This window comes from Rhinoderma darwinii, chromosome 4 (assembly GCF_050947455.1).
Source record: "Rhinoderma darwinii isolate aRhiDar2 chromosome 4, aRhiDar2.hap1, whole genome shotgun sequence".
NCBI lineage: Eukaryota > Metazoa > Chordata > Amphibia > Anura > Rhinodermatidae > Rhinoderma > Rhinoderma darwinii.
The window spans coordinates 128,114,301-128,125,916 of NC_134690.1; the positions used below are offsets into that span (position 1 = coordinate 128,114,301).

At 39.0% G+C, this 11,616-nt stretch overlaps 1 protein-coding gene across 1 annotated transcript in view; it reads left to right on the forward strand.

Annotated features, from left to right (window-relative positions):
- NMD3 (NMD3 ribosome export adaptor) overlaps positions 1-8,290 on the forward strand; it is a 49,388-nt gene extending 41,098 nt beyond the window's left edge. Inside the window, exons 13-16 of the mRNA XM_075861568.1 lie at positions 1,285-1,357; positions 4,354-4,460; positions 4,967-5,037; positions 7,974-8,290. Of these exons, the coding sequence (XP_075717683.1) occupies positions 1,285-1,357; positions 4,354-4,460; positions 4,967-5,037; positions 7,974-8,107 (385 nt within the window). The 3' untranslated portion in view covers positions 8,108-8,290. The remainder of the gene's footprint in view (positions 1-1,284; positions 1,358-4,353; positions 4,461-4,966; positions 5,038-7,973) is intronic.
- The last annotated feature ends 3,326 nt before the right edge of the window (positions 8,291-11,616 follow it).

Below are 11,616 nucleotides of genomic sequence, written 5' to 3' on the forward strand. Positions count from 1 at the left end.
ATCTGAATGGTTGCTCTGGTCAAGATGGCCTCGGGCCACTATTCTCTAATCATTTTATGATCGTAAGGAAAATTATTTAGTATTATGTCTTAACACTTATTTCTTTGTCATCCGTGGTAAACTCTTTCTATGAATATTCTAGAACAGGAAGCTACAACATGTTGCAACATGACGGTCATTAACTTGGTGCTTTTATTGTGAACCACACAGCTGCAGGTTGTGAGCTACATGTGGGAGATTACTGGCTTAATAAGTTATGTTGCTTGTCACATGAAGACAACCCATTTTAAAACAAGAAGCTGTTCCTGGCGATCCGCTGATTGTGGTGGTTCCGACTTCTTTGCCCTTTGGCGATCAGCTGTTCTTGCTGGGAAAAGCCAGGCATGGCTATCCACACATCAAATGAATGTCAGTCCATGTAATGTATGGATGCGCTGGGGCTGCTAGAGCGGCTCTCCTTTCTGGCACATAGTCCCTCCCTCTATAATGTCCATACAGCCTAATAGTGCATATGGGCAAGCAGTTGTCTTGATAAGACAACCCCTTTAATCTTACATCTAGCAATGTCTGGAATTACATAGTTTAGTCCCATTTTACACTTTTGCTCATCAACATATTAATAGGTCACAATTTCTCAAGTCGGTTTTAACCCCGTACACGGTGGTCTAGATTCTAATGCAATTCAGATTATTATTGGAAGAGGAAGCTTTGAATGAAAAGCATTGACTCATTCACAAATGACCTGTTTGTTATGCATGAATATGATAAGTAGAGGTATATGGAGGGGACAATCTATTGGAGCAAGGATCTGGCGGATACTGCATTAACCTCCTTGAAAATGGTTTTGACCCAGAAATAGCAGAGGCCTCCAGAATATTCTAATTGCTTGCTGAGCTACAAACTTGTATGTATAAAAAAAACAAAGTGTTCCCTGATCTGCTATATTAAATTACTGTTTACCTACAGTAAGCTCCATAGGGCATATCCTGTGCTTTATTTTAGAACAGTTTGTGTGCCCTGTAGTGCTGCCTGTCACTACCGTTCCTGAGCAGTTTGTTATTTGGAGTGCTGGGAGACTGTTCCCATTGGAGAGTGTGTGGGTGTAATGCTAAATTACACACACACCTCCCAGGCATCCCAGCACTGCTTCTCCCTAATGATCTGCTTAGTTCCGGTACGTCTGAGTATTGCTGAGCTGAAGAAAATAAAATAAGACATTGAATCTGTAGTTACTTGGCTTTTTTAAAGCAGCCATTGCTTATACCTGTTTTGTTCCTGTTTCAGATTTGATTTGGCAAACTGTAATTTGAATGATGAATTTATTAACAAGATGAACCCTCATCGCATACCTGATGTGGTAAGTCCAATAATATCCCCTAGATGGCACTCTTGGGCCAGGGACAGAAGCGGATATGTGAGCTGGTCAGCTGCTGCATAAATTGTACATTTCTTCTTCTGGCAGGATTATGGCTGTTGTAGATTTATTTTGAACTGCCTTGTCACTGCCAATGTCTCTAAAATAAGGGGATGTTCTGTATAGATTAGATGGAGAGGGGAGGGGGGTTTGGTCGCTTTCTAGTTAACTTTCTCTATCAAGCACAGAGGCTTGAGAGTGGTTTACATTGTGAAAATGTAACTTGGACTAAATTACTCAGTCTATTCTTCTTCCAAGGACCACAGCTATATAGAGAACGGCAGTCAAATGACCCCCGATTTGCCTACGTGCGGCTTTCTCAATTATTTTTGATTGGAGTTACAGAAACAGCTGAGAGTGCTGCTCCGCTGTTTCCGTAAGTCCCATATGAATGGAGAGAGCCGCGTCTACTAAATATCTGATAGGTGGGGGCCCCATTTCTTGGACCCCGACCTGTCGGGAGATTTCTCATGTATGCCTTTTATTTGCTGAATGAGGGTCAGGTGGGACCCCTGTTCATTCAGAATCTCCACCTATAAGACATTTTATAGTGTTTGCAGTTGGAATAACTCTTTTTAAGTAGGAATACTGCATATTTTAGCTTACTGCAGAAAACAGACGTTTTTTGAACTACACCATTAAAGTGTACTTACAATTATATAGAAAAACAATTCTAGTGCAGGACTTTGTAAAATAAGACTTTTGCTATGTATCTTGTTTAGTATATTCTGCTTCTGAATAGCAGCACAGACTAACCCCTGGTCCATGCTGTGGGCTGCTCAGAGCTGATGCTCTGCTTCCATCTCCTAGGCTCCCGTCTCCAGTCAGCGTTGTGTGTTCTGCAGCAGGACCCTCTGTCTCCTCTTGCACTGTTATGAGCGGCCGGATTGTGCTGCTATGTAGAAGCAGAATCCACTTAATGAGTAATGTAGAAAAAATATTCTTTTGGAAAATCCTGCACTGTAATAATTTTTCTATATAATTTGGAGTGACAATTTGAAAAGTAAAGTTCCCACTTGTGTGGATCTCCAGAGTGTTATGCTGTATATAACTCCTACAAGCTAAGAACAGTATCATTTGCTGTACACGGCCCTGGGCTCCCTGTAAGCAGAACCTGTGTCATCAGAAATGTAGTTCAGCTATGGTAATGGTTAAAGGGGTTATCCGGGAAGTGGACATTTTTTTTTAGTAGGGATTGCAAATGAAATAAATAAACCAAAAAAGCAATACTAATCATTTAGGCGATCCAGCTCTTGGCCTCCGGCGGCACTCGTGTTTTTTTTTTTTATACAACCAATCAGAGGGCTCAGTGGTGACGAGTCATATTTCTGCCATTATGCCAGAAATACAATACATGACCGCTAAAACCCTATTATTGCCTTCAGCGGGATCGCTGGTGCCAGGGATAGGTAAGTATTTTGGTTTATTTATTTTATTATCACTTCCCGGATAACCCCTTGTGCTTCCAGCGTGATCTGCACACTAAGTGTTCTGGCTATGTGTAGAAGTAGTAAGAGATCAGCTGCTGTCTCCTCCATGGTGCAAGTTCCTAACGGACCAGCAAGCACTATAGGACTTTGTAACACTACCCACCTAGATACCGCAGAAGGAAGGCATTTTGGTAAAACACATATCTCACAATGCCTTTGGTTTTCCTCCTTCACGTATTGGGGGATAAGTATTATTATAATTTTTTTTTAAATGGATGTTAAAATGATGCAGATAGGTGACCACAGTAAATTATTTTTTTTTGTAAATTGCAGGATTTGCACAATGTTTGAGTTTAATATACCCAAGACTATTAAAAATGGTTAAGACTTGTGAAACCGTGTCTGCTACAATGAAGTGTCGTCTTTATACCAGGCACTGCGTAGTGGTTTCATGCTGGGAAAATTAACTATCCTGATACGTTCTAAGAATTCTACTAAGATTTTGGGTTGGGTTGCCTCTTTCTATTAATATTTTTATGTTTTACCACTTAAATAAAACTATTTGCTAAAAAAAAAAAATTTTTTGTCGCCATATTGTGAGAGCCAGAACTTTTTTTATTTTTCCATCGATTTAGAGGTGTGAGGGCTTAAATTTTTCGGAGCAAGCTGAAATTCTCACCGCTACCATTTTGGGGTACATTCGAGTTTTTAACCACATTTTATTCCTTTTTTTTTAATGAAGAGCGAAGGTGACCAAAAAAAACAGCAATTTGCATGTTTTACATATTTTTTTTTTTTTACGTCATTCGATGAGAGGGTTAAGCAATGCTATATTGTGATAGTTCAAACTTTTACGGACGCGCCGATACCAGTTATGTTAATTTTTTATATTTACTTAATATTTTTTCCTTAAAGCAATGTTATCATTTTATTTTATTTTTTTTAACTTTTAATGTTTGTTTTTTTTTATAACATTCTAAAAATCAAAAGTTTTTTGTTTTTTTTTTACTTTTTTTTATTTTTATTAGTCCCTCTAGGGGACTTGAAGCAGCTATCATTGGATCGCTTGCTTGATTTACTGCAATACTGATGTATTGCAGTATATCGTGATTCTGACCGTCTTCTTTGAAGCTCTGCCAGAGAGGACGCCCCCCTGATTCTAACGATGTAAATTCTGCGGTCAATATAGACGGCGGCATTTAAGGTGTTAAACGGACAGAATCAAAGTGATCTTTGATCCCGACCATTGCAGTGATGTGTCGGTTGTATAACACAGCCGTCACTCGCTGTGTATGGCGCGAGCTCAGCCCGTGAGCCCGCTCCATACTTCCCATTAACAGGTACCGTGTACCAGTACGTGACCTGTCGTTAAGGGGTTAAATGAAAAAATTATATTTTAAAATATGTCCATTAGGTACTTTTGATTCTCTAAAAATATCACAGTAGCTTTGTGTTTAGCATGGTTTTTCGATTGCCTTTGACACATTTTTGTTCTGATCTTTCATTTAGGTTTTAATCAAGAAGAGTTATGACCGCACCAAACGTCAGCGGCGGAGAAACTGGAAGCTGAAAGAGCTGGATAGAGAAAAGGAAGGCATGGACTCCGATGATGAAAGGTCTGTGTGGCGAATAGCCCTCCATTCAGGCTGCGTCTTTTTTAGGTCAATGAGTCTCTCTTGTGTACATTTGGCAGATGAATGGCACTTAAGGCTTAATTATTTTTTTTTTCAAATTGTGAGTCTTTCAAATCTTAGAGCAGAAATGCTAAGATATCTTAGTACGTGTAGTCTAAACGCAGCATATTTTGTCACCCCGGCTGCCCAAAAATTAAAATGAGACCATATTATTGAACCCACATTTCAATATTTAGTATATATGTCTCACTCATGCAAGTATGTTTCAGTAATTACGTGGTTAAATGTGAATTATAGCATATCCAAAGGAGGAACAGACTTTACTTTTAGCCACGTAGTGCAGTAAAAATAGGCCCCTTCCCGTTTCAGCATGGGCATCCTGTGCCCAAAATGTAGCTTAAGATTAAGTGTAAGAATTTTATAATGTAATATTTAGATATCCATTTTAAGTCTCATTTTATCTTATGTAATATTTTTTTTTTAACCAGACAATATCAAGATTTCCTTGAAGATCTAGAGGAAGATGAAGTTTTGCGGAAAAATGTTAACATTTACAAAAGTAAGGATGTCTATAGTACCAGGACTGCATTCTTTTCAATAATGGCACCTTGTTACAATTGTTGTGTAAATAATAATGTCTTAGTGATTTACAACCTTTTTACCATGGGTGAACCCCAGAATTCTTTTACCTAGATTTTGAACTTTACGGCAAAATGTTACTGTGGCATCTGAGAGCGGTGTACCTGACACATTTGTTGATGCTTTGCAAACTCGAAAGTCTTTGAGAAGGCTGAAATCCGTTTGCGGTTTGTGGAACAGTTCACCAATGGCCATGGACACATACGGGTTTGATGCTTCATATGTAACAACTTGTAAATAGACAACTTATAGAACAACTGGACGTCTAGAAATACCCCACTGCCTGGATTTATATTAGGCCTTTTTTAATAAAAAATTAAAAAAATATATACATCGCTCCTAAGTGACGTATTAGTGACTGCTCTGACATTTCCCAACGCACCCAAAGTGGCACTGATCGATCCCATTGAATTTAATGAGGTCCATAGAGATTCAGGCATTTTTTACAGCGTCTGCAGCATTAACATAAATACCAGAATGTCTGATGGAACCCCCGACAGAGGCTTATTAACCCCTTCCCGCCGCAGCCCTTTTTCAGATTTTCATTTTTGTTTTTTTTCCTTCCCACCTTCCAAAAGCCATAACGTCTTTATTTTTCCGTCGATATAGTACTATGAGGGCTTGATTTTTGAGGGACGAGTTGTAGTTTTTTGTAGCACCATTTATTTTGCCGTATAATGTACTAGGAAACGGGGAAAAAAATATTTGTGGGGTAGAAAATGGAAAAAAACAGCGATTCCTCCATTGTGTTTTTGCGCGTCGTTTTTACGGAAATCACTGTGCAATTAAAACATGTTAATTTTATTCTGTTGATCAATACGATTACGGCGATACCAAATATATATAGTTTTTTCTATATTTTACTACTTTTACAAGTAAAAACCGAAGTGTAAAAAAGAATTTATTTTGTCGCCAAATTCCGAGAGCCATAATTTTTTTATTTTTCCGTCGATTAAGTGGTATGAGGGCTTATTTTTTGCGGGATAAGCTGTCGTTTTTAATAATACCATTTTGATGTACATGCGACGGTTTGATCACTTTTTGTTTCATTTTTTGTGGGAGATTAGGTGACCAAAAAATAGAGATTCTGGCGTTTACAATTTTATTTTTTTTACGGCGTTCACCGTGCGGGTTAAATAATGATATATTGTAATAGTTCCGACTTTTATGGACACGGCGATACCAATTATGTTTATTTATTTTTTCTATGCTCTAGGGGGAAAATGGGAAAAGGTTTTTTTTTTTTACTTTTAATCTTTTAATTTTTTTGTACATAATTTTTTTTTTTTAATTAACTCATTTTTTACTTTTTTTATTAGTCCCCCCAGGGGACTTCAACCAGAAATCGTTAGATCGCTTGCACAATATACTGCAATGCCAATGTATTGCAGTATATTGTGATTCTGACCGGTATCTATTAAGCCCTGCCAGAGGCTTAATTATGTCACGTGACCTTCCCATTCATACAGTGTCTGCTTTGTGGACCAGAAATCTTTCACTATGCGTTCCTACGAGATGCAAAATATGAAATATATATATATTTTTTTAACTTACTAAAATAATTTTTTTATTAGTCCCCCTAGGGGACTTGAACCAGCGATCGTTAGATCGCTTGCACAAAATACTGCAATACTAAGTCCAAATAGAGCAAGGTAGGAGCTGCACAGCAAGAAAGATAATGGGTGCTGAACCTCAACTATCTGGACCATGGATCCCACCAGACAGTCGTGTAAAGTTCCCTGGAACGTGTCCAGAAGAAAGAGCGGCAGCACACCAGCATGAGTACACTACCCAGTGCAAAAGGCCACGTTTCACCTTCTCAATGATCTTGATAATGCCTTCATTGAGAAGGTGAAATGTCGCCTTTTGCACTAGGTGACTAAACACCGCTATTTTGTACTCCTGGTGTGCTGCAATACTAATGTATTGCAGTATATCGTGATTCTACAGGCTCACATTAAGCCCTGCCCTAATAGGAACACACAGATGGCAGGCCTGGGGGCCTTTTTTAGGCCCCAGGCTGCCATGACAACCATTGAGAATCTGAGATTGCATTGTGGGGGGGGGGGCAATGTTATGTAGGAGGAGGCTGCCCCCTCTGTTTATAACGGCTTAGATGTTGCGGTCGGTATTGAACTAGACATCTAAGGGGTTAAATGAAGTGTCATCTGTAATATGTAGCCGATAAGCTCGTTCTATTGAGGGGACTCCAGCCTGTGAGCCTGCTTCATACTCCCCCACCCAACCTCCGCCGTATATATAGCGGATGTTAAAGGGGGGTTATAAGGGGTCACCAAAGCCTGGTTTTAAAAGTACCATACAAGCTGCCTCGATCATGAACACAAATGTATGTTCCGTTTCTGCTGGGTCTTCGAGCTGAACATTTGAGCAATAAAGTAGTGATCATGAGGGCAGACATTTTTTTTGGACTTTCTTTGTTTATTGGCTTTTTATAGAGAACCTGCCACCAGTCAGACTTGCTATGAACTAAGTAGTTGCTGTATGTGTAAACAGCCCTCAACAATCCCCATCAGAGAATTAGGGTCTGTGCCTTGCAATTCACCAAGACCTCATATGTACACGATGGGAAAACAATGTGGGATGCATCTCCACAATATGCTTAGTAGGTAAAACAAGCGCTCATGATAGTTACCTGTCTGGACTATTATACACCCGGTATAGATCACGGCACAACCCAGATCATTAAAATGCATTGATTCTGAATTGCTTGAACTTATTTGATATACTTGCACTTCTGTTTGAGAAGAATGTACTTAACAATCTGCATTATGTGCTTTCCCTGGCACTTTTTGGTCTGCGCCAATTTAGACCTCATGCTGGCTTCTCTTCTTTCAGATGCTAACATTCCAGTAGAGAGTGACACTGATGAGGAGGGAGCTCCCAGAATCAGCCTGGCAGAGATGTTAGAAGATCTGCACATTTCTCACGATGCCACCGGTGGGGAAGGGGCAGAAATGCTGACAGAATAGACTTTCTTCAAAGCGTCCCGCTGGTGCGTTTCATAGAAGAGGATTTAAAATGTGTCCAATTTAATTTTTAACTATCTAAAACGTGCGCTCATACATATTCTCTCTGAACTTGGATTAATGTGCACTAAGCTCTTGTGTGTTTTCCCTTCCAACTGCCAAATATTAAAATAACTAATGTTCAGGCTTTTCGGATTTTTATTTTCTATATTTTTCCTGTACGGACTTGTTATATAGAGCGGTTGTGTACCACACTTATTCCAGGTGTTTGCAGGACAGATTACCTCAAAAGATATTGTAAGAAACATCATATGAAATCCAGAGGTTCATCGAATGCATCTGACATTGGCAGCTGGAGGCGTTTCATTACATTGAAAAAGTTACAGTATTTCAGTTTCCCTTTTTTCATCTAATGTAATATTAATATATAGATATTGAAGACAATCTAAGACATAACCTGTGTTTATGAGATGCCGGCTAGTGTGTCTGTTGAGGTGGTGATTTTAGAATGCACATTGTCCCCTTGTTGCGCCTCTCCCAAACACTGATCAGTAAGAAAAAAAAAACCTCACAAAAATGTAAAGGCAGAACATTTCTCTTCCTTTTTTTTTTTTTTTTTTTGCTTCTTATTGCGCTGCCCCTCCTTCAATGGCACCCTTGACGACTTGTTTACTCTGCCTACCTCTCATCTCACCCCGGTTGTTGACCTTAGTGTCATTTTGTTTTAACTCTTATGTCTCCTCACATTTACAGCTTCTCTGAGAAGTACTAATATTAGGGCTAAGCTGTGAGCAGAAATAATGGCAGCACAGCTGCTCAAACCTGTGTAATATATATTGTTGTTCCCTTCAAATTGTGCTGCCTAGACTGAGGTTTTACTCTTGTGTGTTCGTATTAAGTGGGATGACTTTTGGTGCCACAGTAAGGATAAGGGCCTGTTCACATCAGCGTCAGGCTTTTGTTCATCAGTTCTGTTCGACCTTTCCGTCTGAGGAACCGATGAACGGAAAGCCAAACGTAAACCATAGCTTCCGTTTGCGTTACCGTTGATTTCAATGGTAATGCTTCCGTTGCAGTTGGTTTCTATTTGTTTCCGTGTTTTTTTGCAGAAACAATAGCGCAGTTGACTACGCTATTGTTTTGGCAAAAAAACCTGAAACCAACTACAATGGAAGCATTACCGTTGAAATCGGTGGTAATGTGAACGGAAACTATGGTCTCCGTTTGACGTTCTGTTCCTCCGGCGGAAAGGTGGTACATAACCAATGAACAGAAGCCCAACACTGATGTGAACAGGTCCTAAACTATAGATAACTAATACTGTTGCCATTTTTGTGTAAAGTCTCATTGTGTTAGTGTGCACCTTTAGTGTCATTTGTTCTGATGCTGCGAGAGCACACGGAGGTCCTCAGTGTATCAAAACAGTCCCTGAGGCCGCTAAGAATCTGTTCTGCTGTGTTTTCTGCTCTTTGGACGAAGCTTTTTACATTCACTGGCTGGGCAGATTCTCAGCTCCCTCACTGCCCGTTCTTTCTTGGCTGCTAGAAACTGCAAAGACCACATGCCGAACAATGTAAGACCAGAGCTATAGAGTGATCACAGTGTGATATCGCGCCTATGGGGGTCACATGAATTTTCATTCACAATATCATGTTTGCATGTAATGGATCTTGAAAAAAATTAAAACCAATAGCATGATTTGTTCACATGCCCTATAGGATTATATTAAAATCCCATGAAATATTATGCAATCAAAATTTGACACAATATCGCAATGAAATTTTTAGTTCTTTTCCTTCCAGAAAGACTACTACTACTAAAACACAGAAAGTCGCATTTAATTGTGACCTCATGCTGAAAAACATGGATTAATCTAAAAGCCCTTTAACAGCAGCTGTCACACAGTGTAAATGTTATATCTATGTCCTCTAGGACTGGGCCGCCTCATATGATTGGACCCTGTAATGCACAATGTGAACACCCCAGACTTGTGTACAAATATGTTGCCATAAGGGCTTAGTTAGTCAAATGATTTAGGACATCTTCATATCGATGTCAGTACACGCCACAGAAGTCTATAAAATATGTGGAATTTGGTATTTCTACTGTAACTGGTACTTTTTCTGCTTTGCTTTCCATTAAACTAGGTTTATAGTTTGCGGTGTCACCTGGATCTCATCGCTAACTCACTTTCTCTAAAGCAATTTTCTTTCAGCTAGTTATATGAAAGGTGCTGGTTCAGCTTCGAACAACTGACAGTATAACCTGTTTTGCAAACGACAGATGTGATTAAAGGTTATGGTTCTATCAATCGATGATGAACTTGGGGTTTCATGACCCACATCACTGATTCCTAGCCCTTAAATCTCTTACGGACAGTCAATGTGCGAAGGAGCATGAAAATGCAATGTCAATCATCTGATACAGCCACTAGATGGCAGTAAGAGTCAGTATTTCTTTACCTAAAAATGAATCTGGTTCTTTTGCATGCCTATTTAATTATAAAGGGTGCTCTGTTCTGCCACTATCAACTTAGTAACGTCCCTTTGTGAATTATAATAGCTTTCGTGATTGTTTATTTACTTAGTCTGCATTGCAACATATTTCTTCAGCACAAGACTTCTGCATTTCACACTCGGTACAGATTGCTCAGGGATTAAAGTGAACTTAATTAGAACAGAAACTGCACGGCCATCAAGTAAGGTAAACAATGAAAAATTACACCTGGCTTCGGCATAAATCCTGTCTTCTTATCTGGCAGCAGGAATCACGATGTTATGGCAAATTGGTGATATTTGGCATGGACAGTTACTTCCAGATCCAGGATGTAATTTTAGCTGTCAGTAAATTTTTCCTCTGATCCCACTGGGTTCCTTCAGCTGCATGTGAACTGTTGGTTATATGTTGTTTCTGTCAGCAACCTATAATTATTTACTGTAAATGGGAAAGGTCTTCTCTATGCAGCTAAATTGCAATTCACAATCTATTACACTATCTTGCAATGTGACAACCGAACATGTAAGGGTTGGGAGTTTCCAGTAGATGGCGCCAACACCATATTCAAGATTTTTCTTTTGGAATGATCATCTCTGTCCTTGTAATTTCACATATCACAAATTAGTTATCTGTTTTTAGCCTGGTTTTTTTTTTTTGTTTTTTTTACCCACCAGAATAAGTCGGATCATATTATACTATCTCGAATTTAGCTTATATAGGTTAATATATGATATAGTATGTGTGTGGTTTTTATTTATATTTTTATTGCAGTTTTAAATTCCATACTTCATAACAGACTTTAGATTTTTTTTTTTCTGTTCCGGATCTGATTTTCATAGGAAGCGTCTTTTGTATTTCATATGTGAAGTTGCCTTGCAGTGGGGGTCAGGCAAATATAGGACTTAGGAGCCAAAGAACAAATTTATCACTTGAACCAAGTCTATTTTAACCCCTTAGTGACTAAGCCTGTTTTGGCCTTAAGGACCAGGCCATTTTTTTCAAATCTGAGAGGTCAC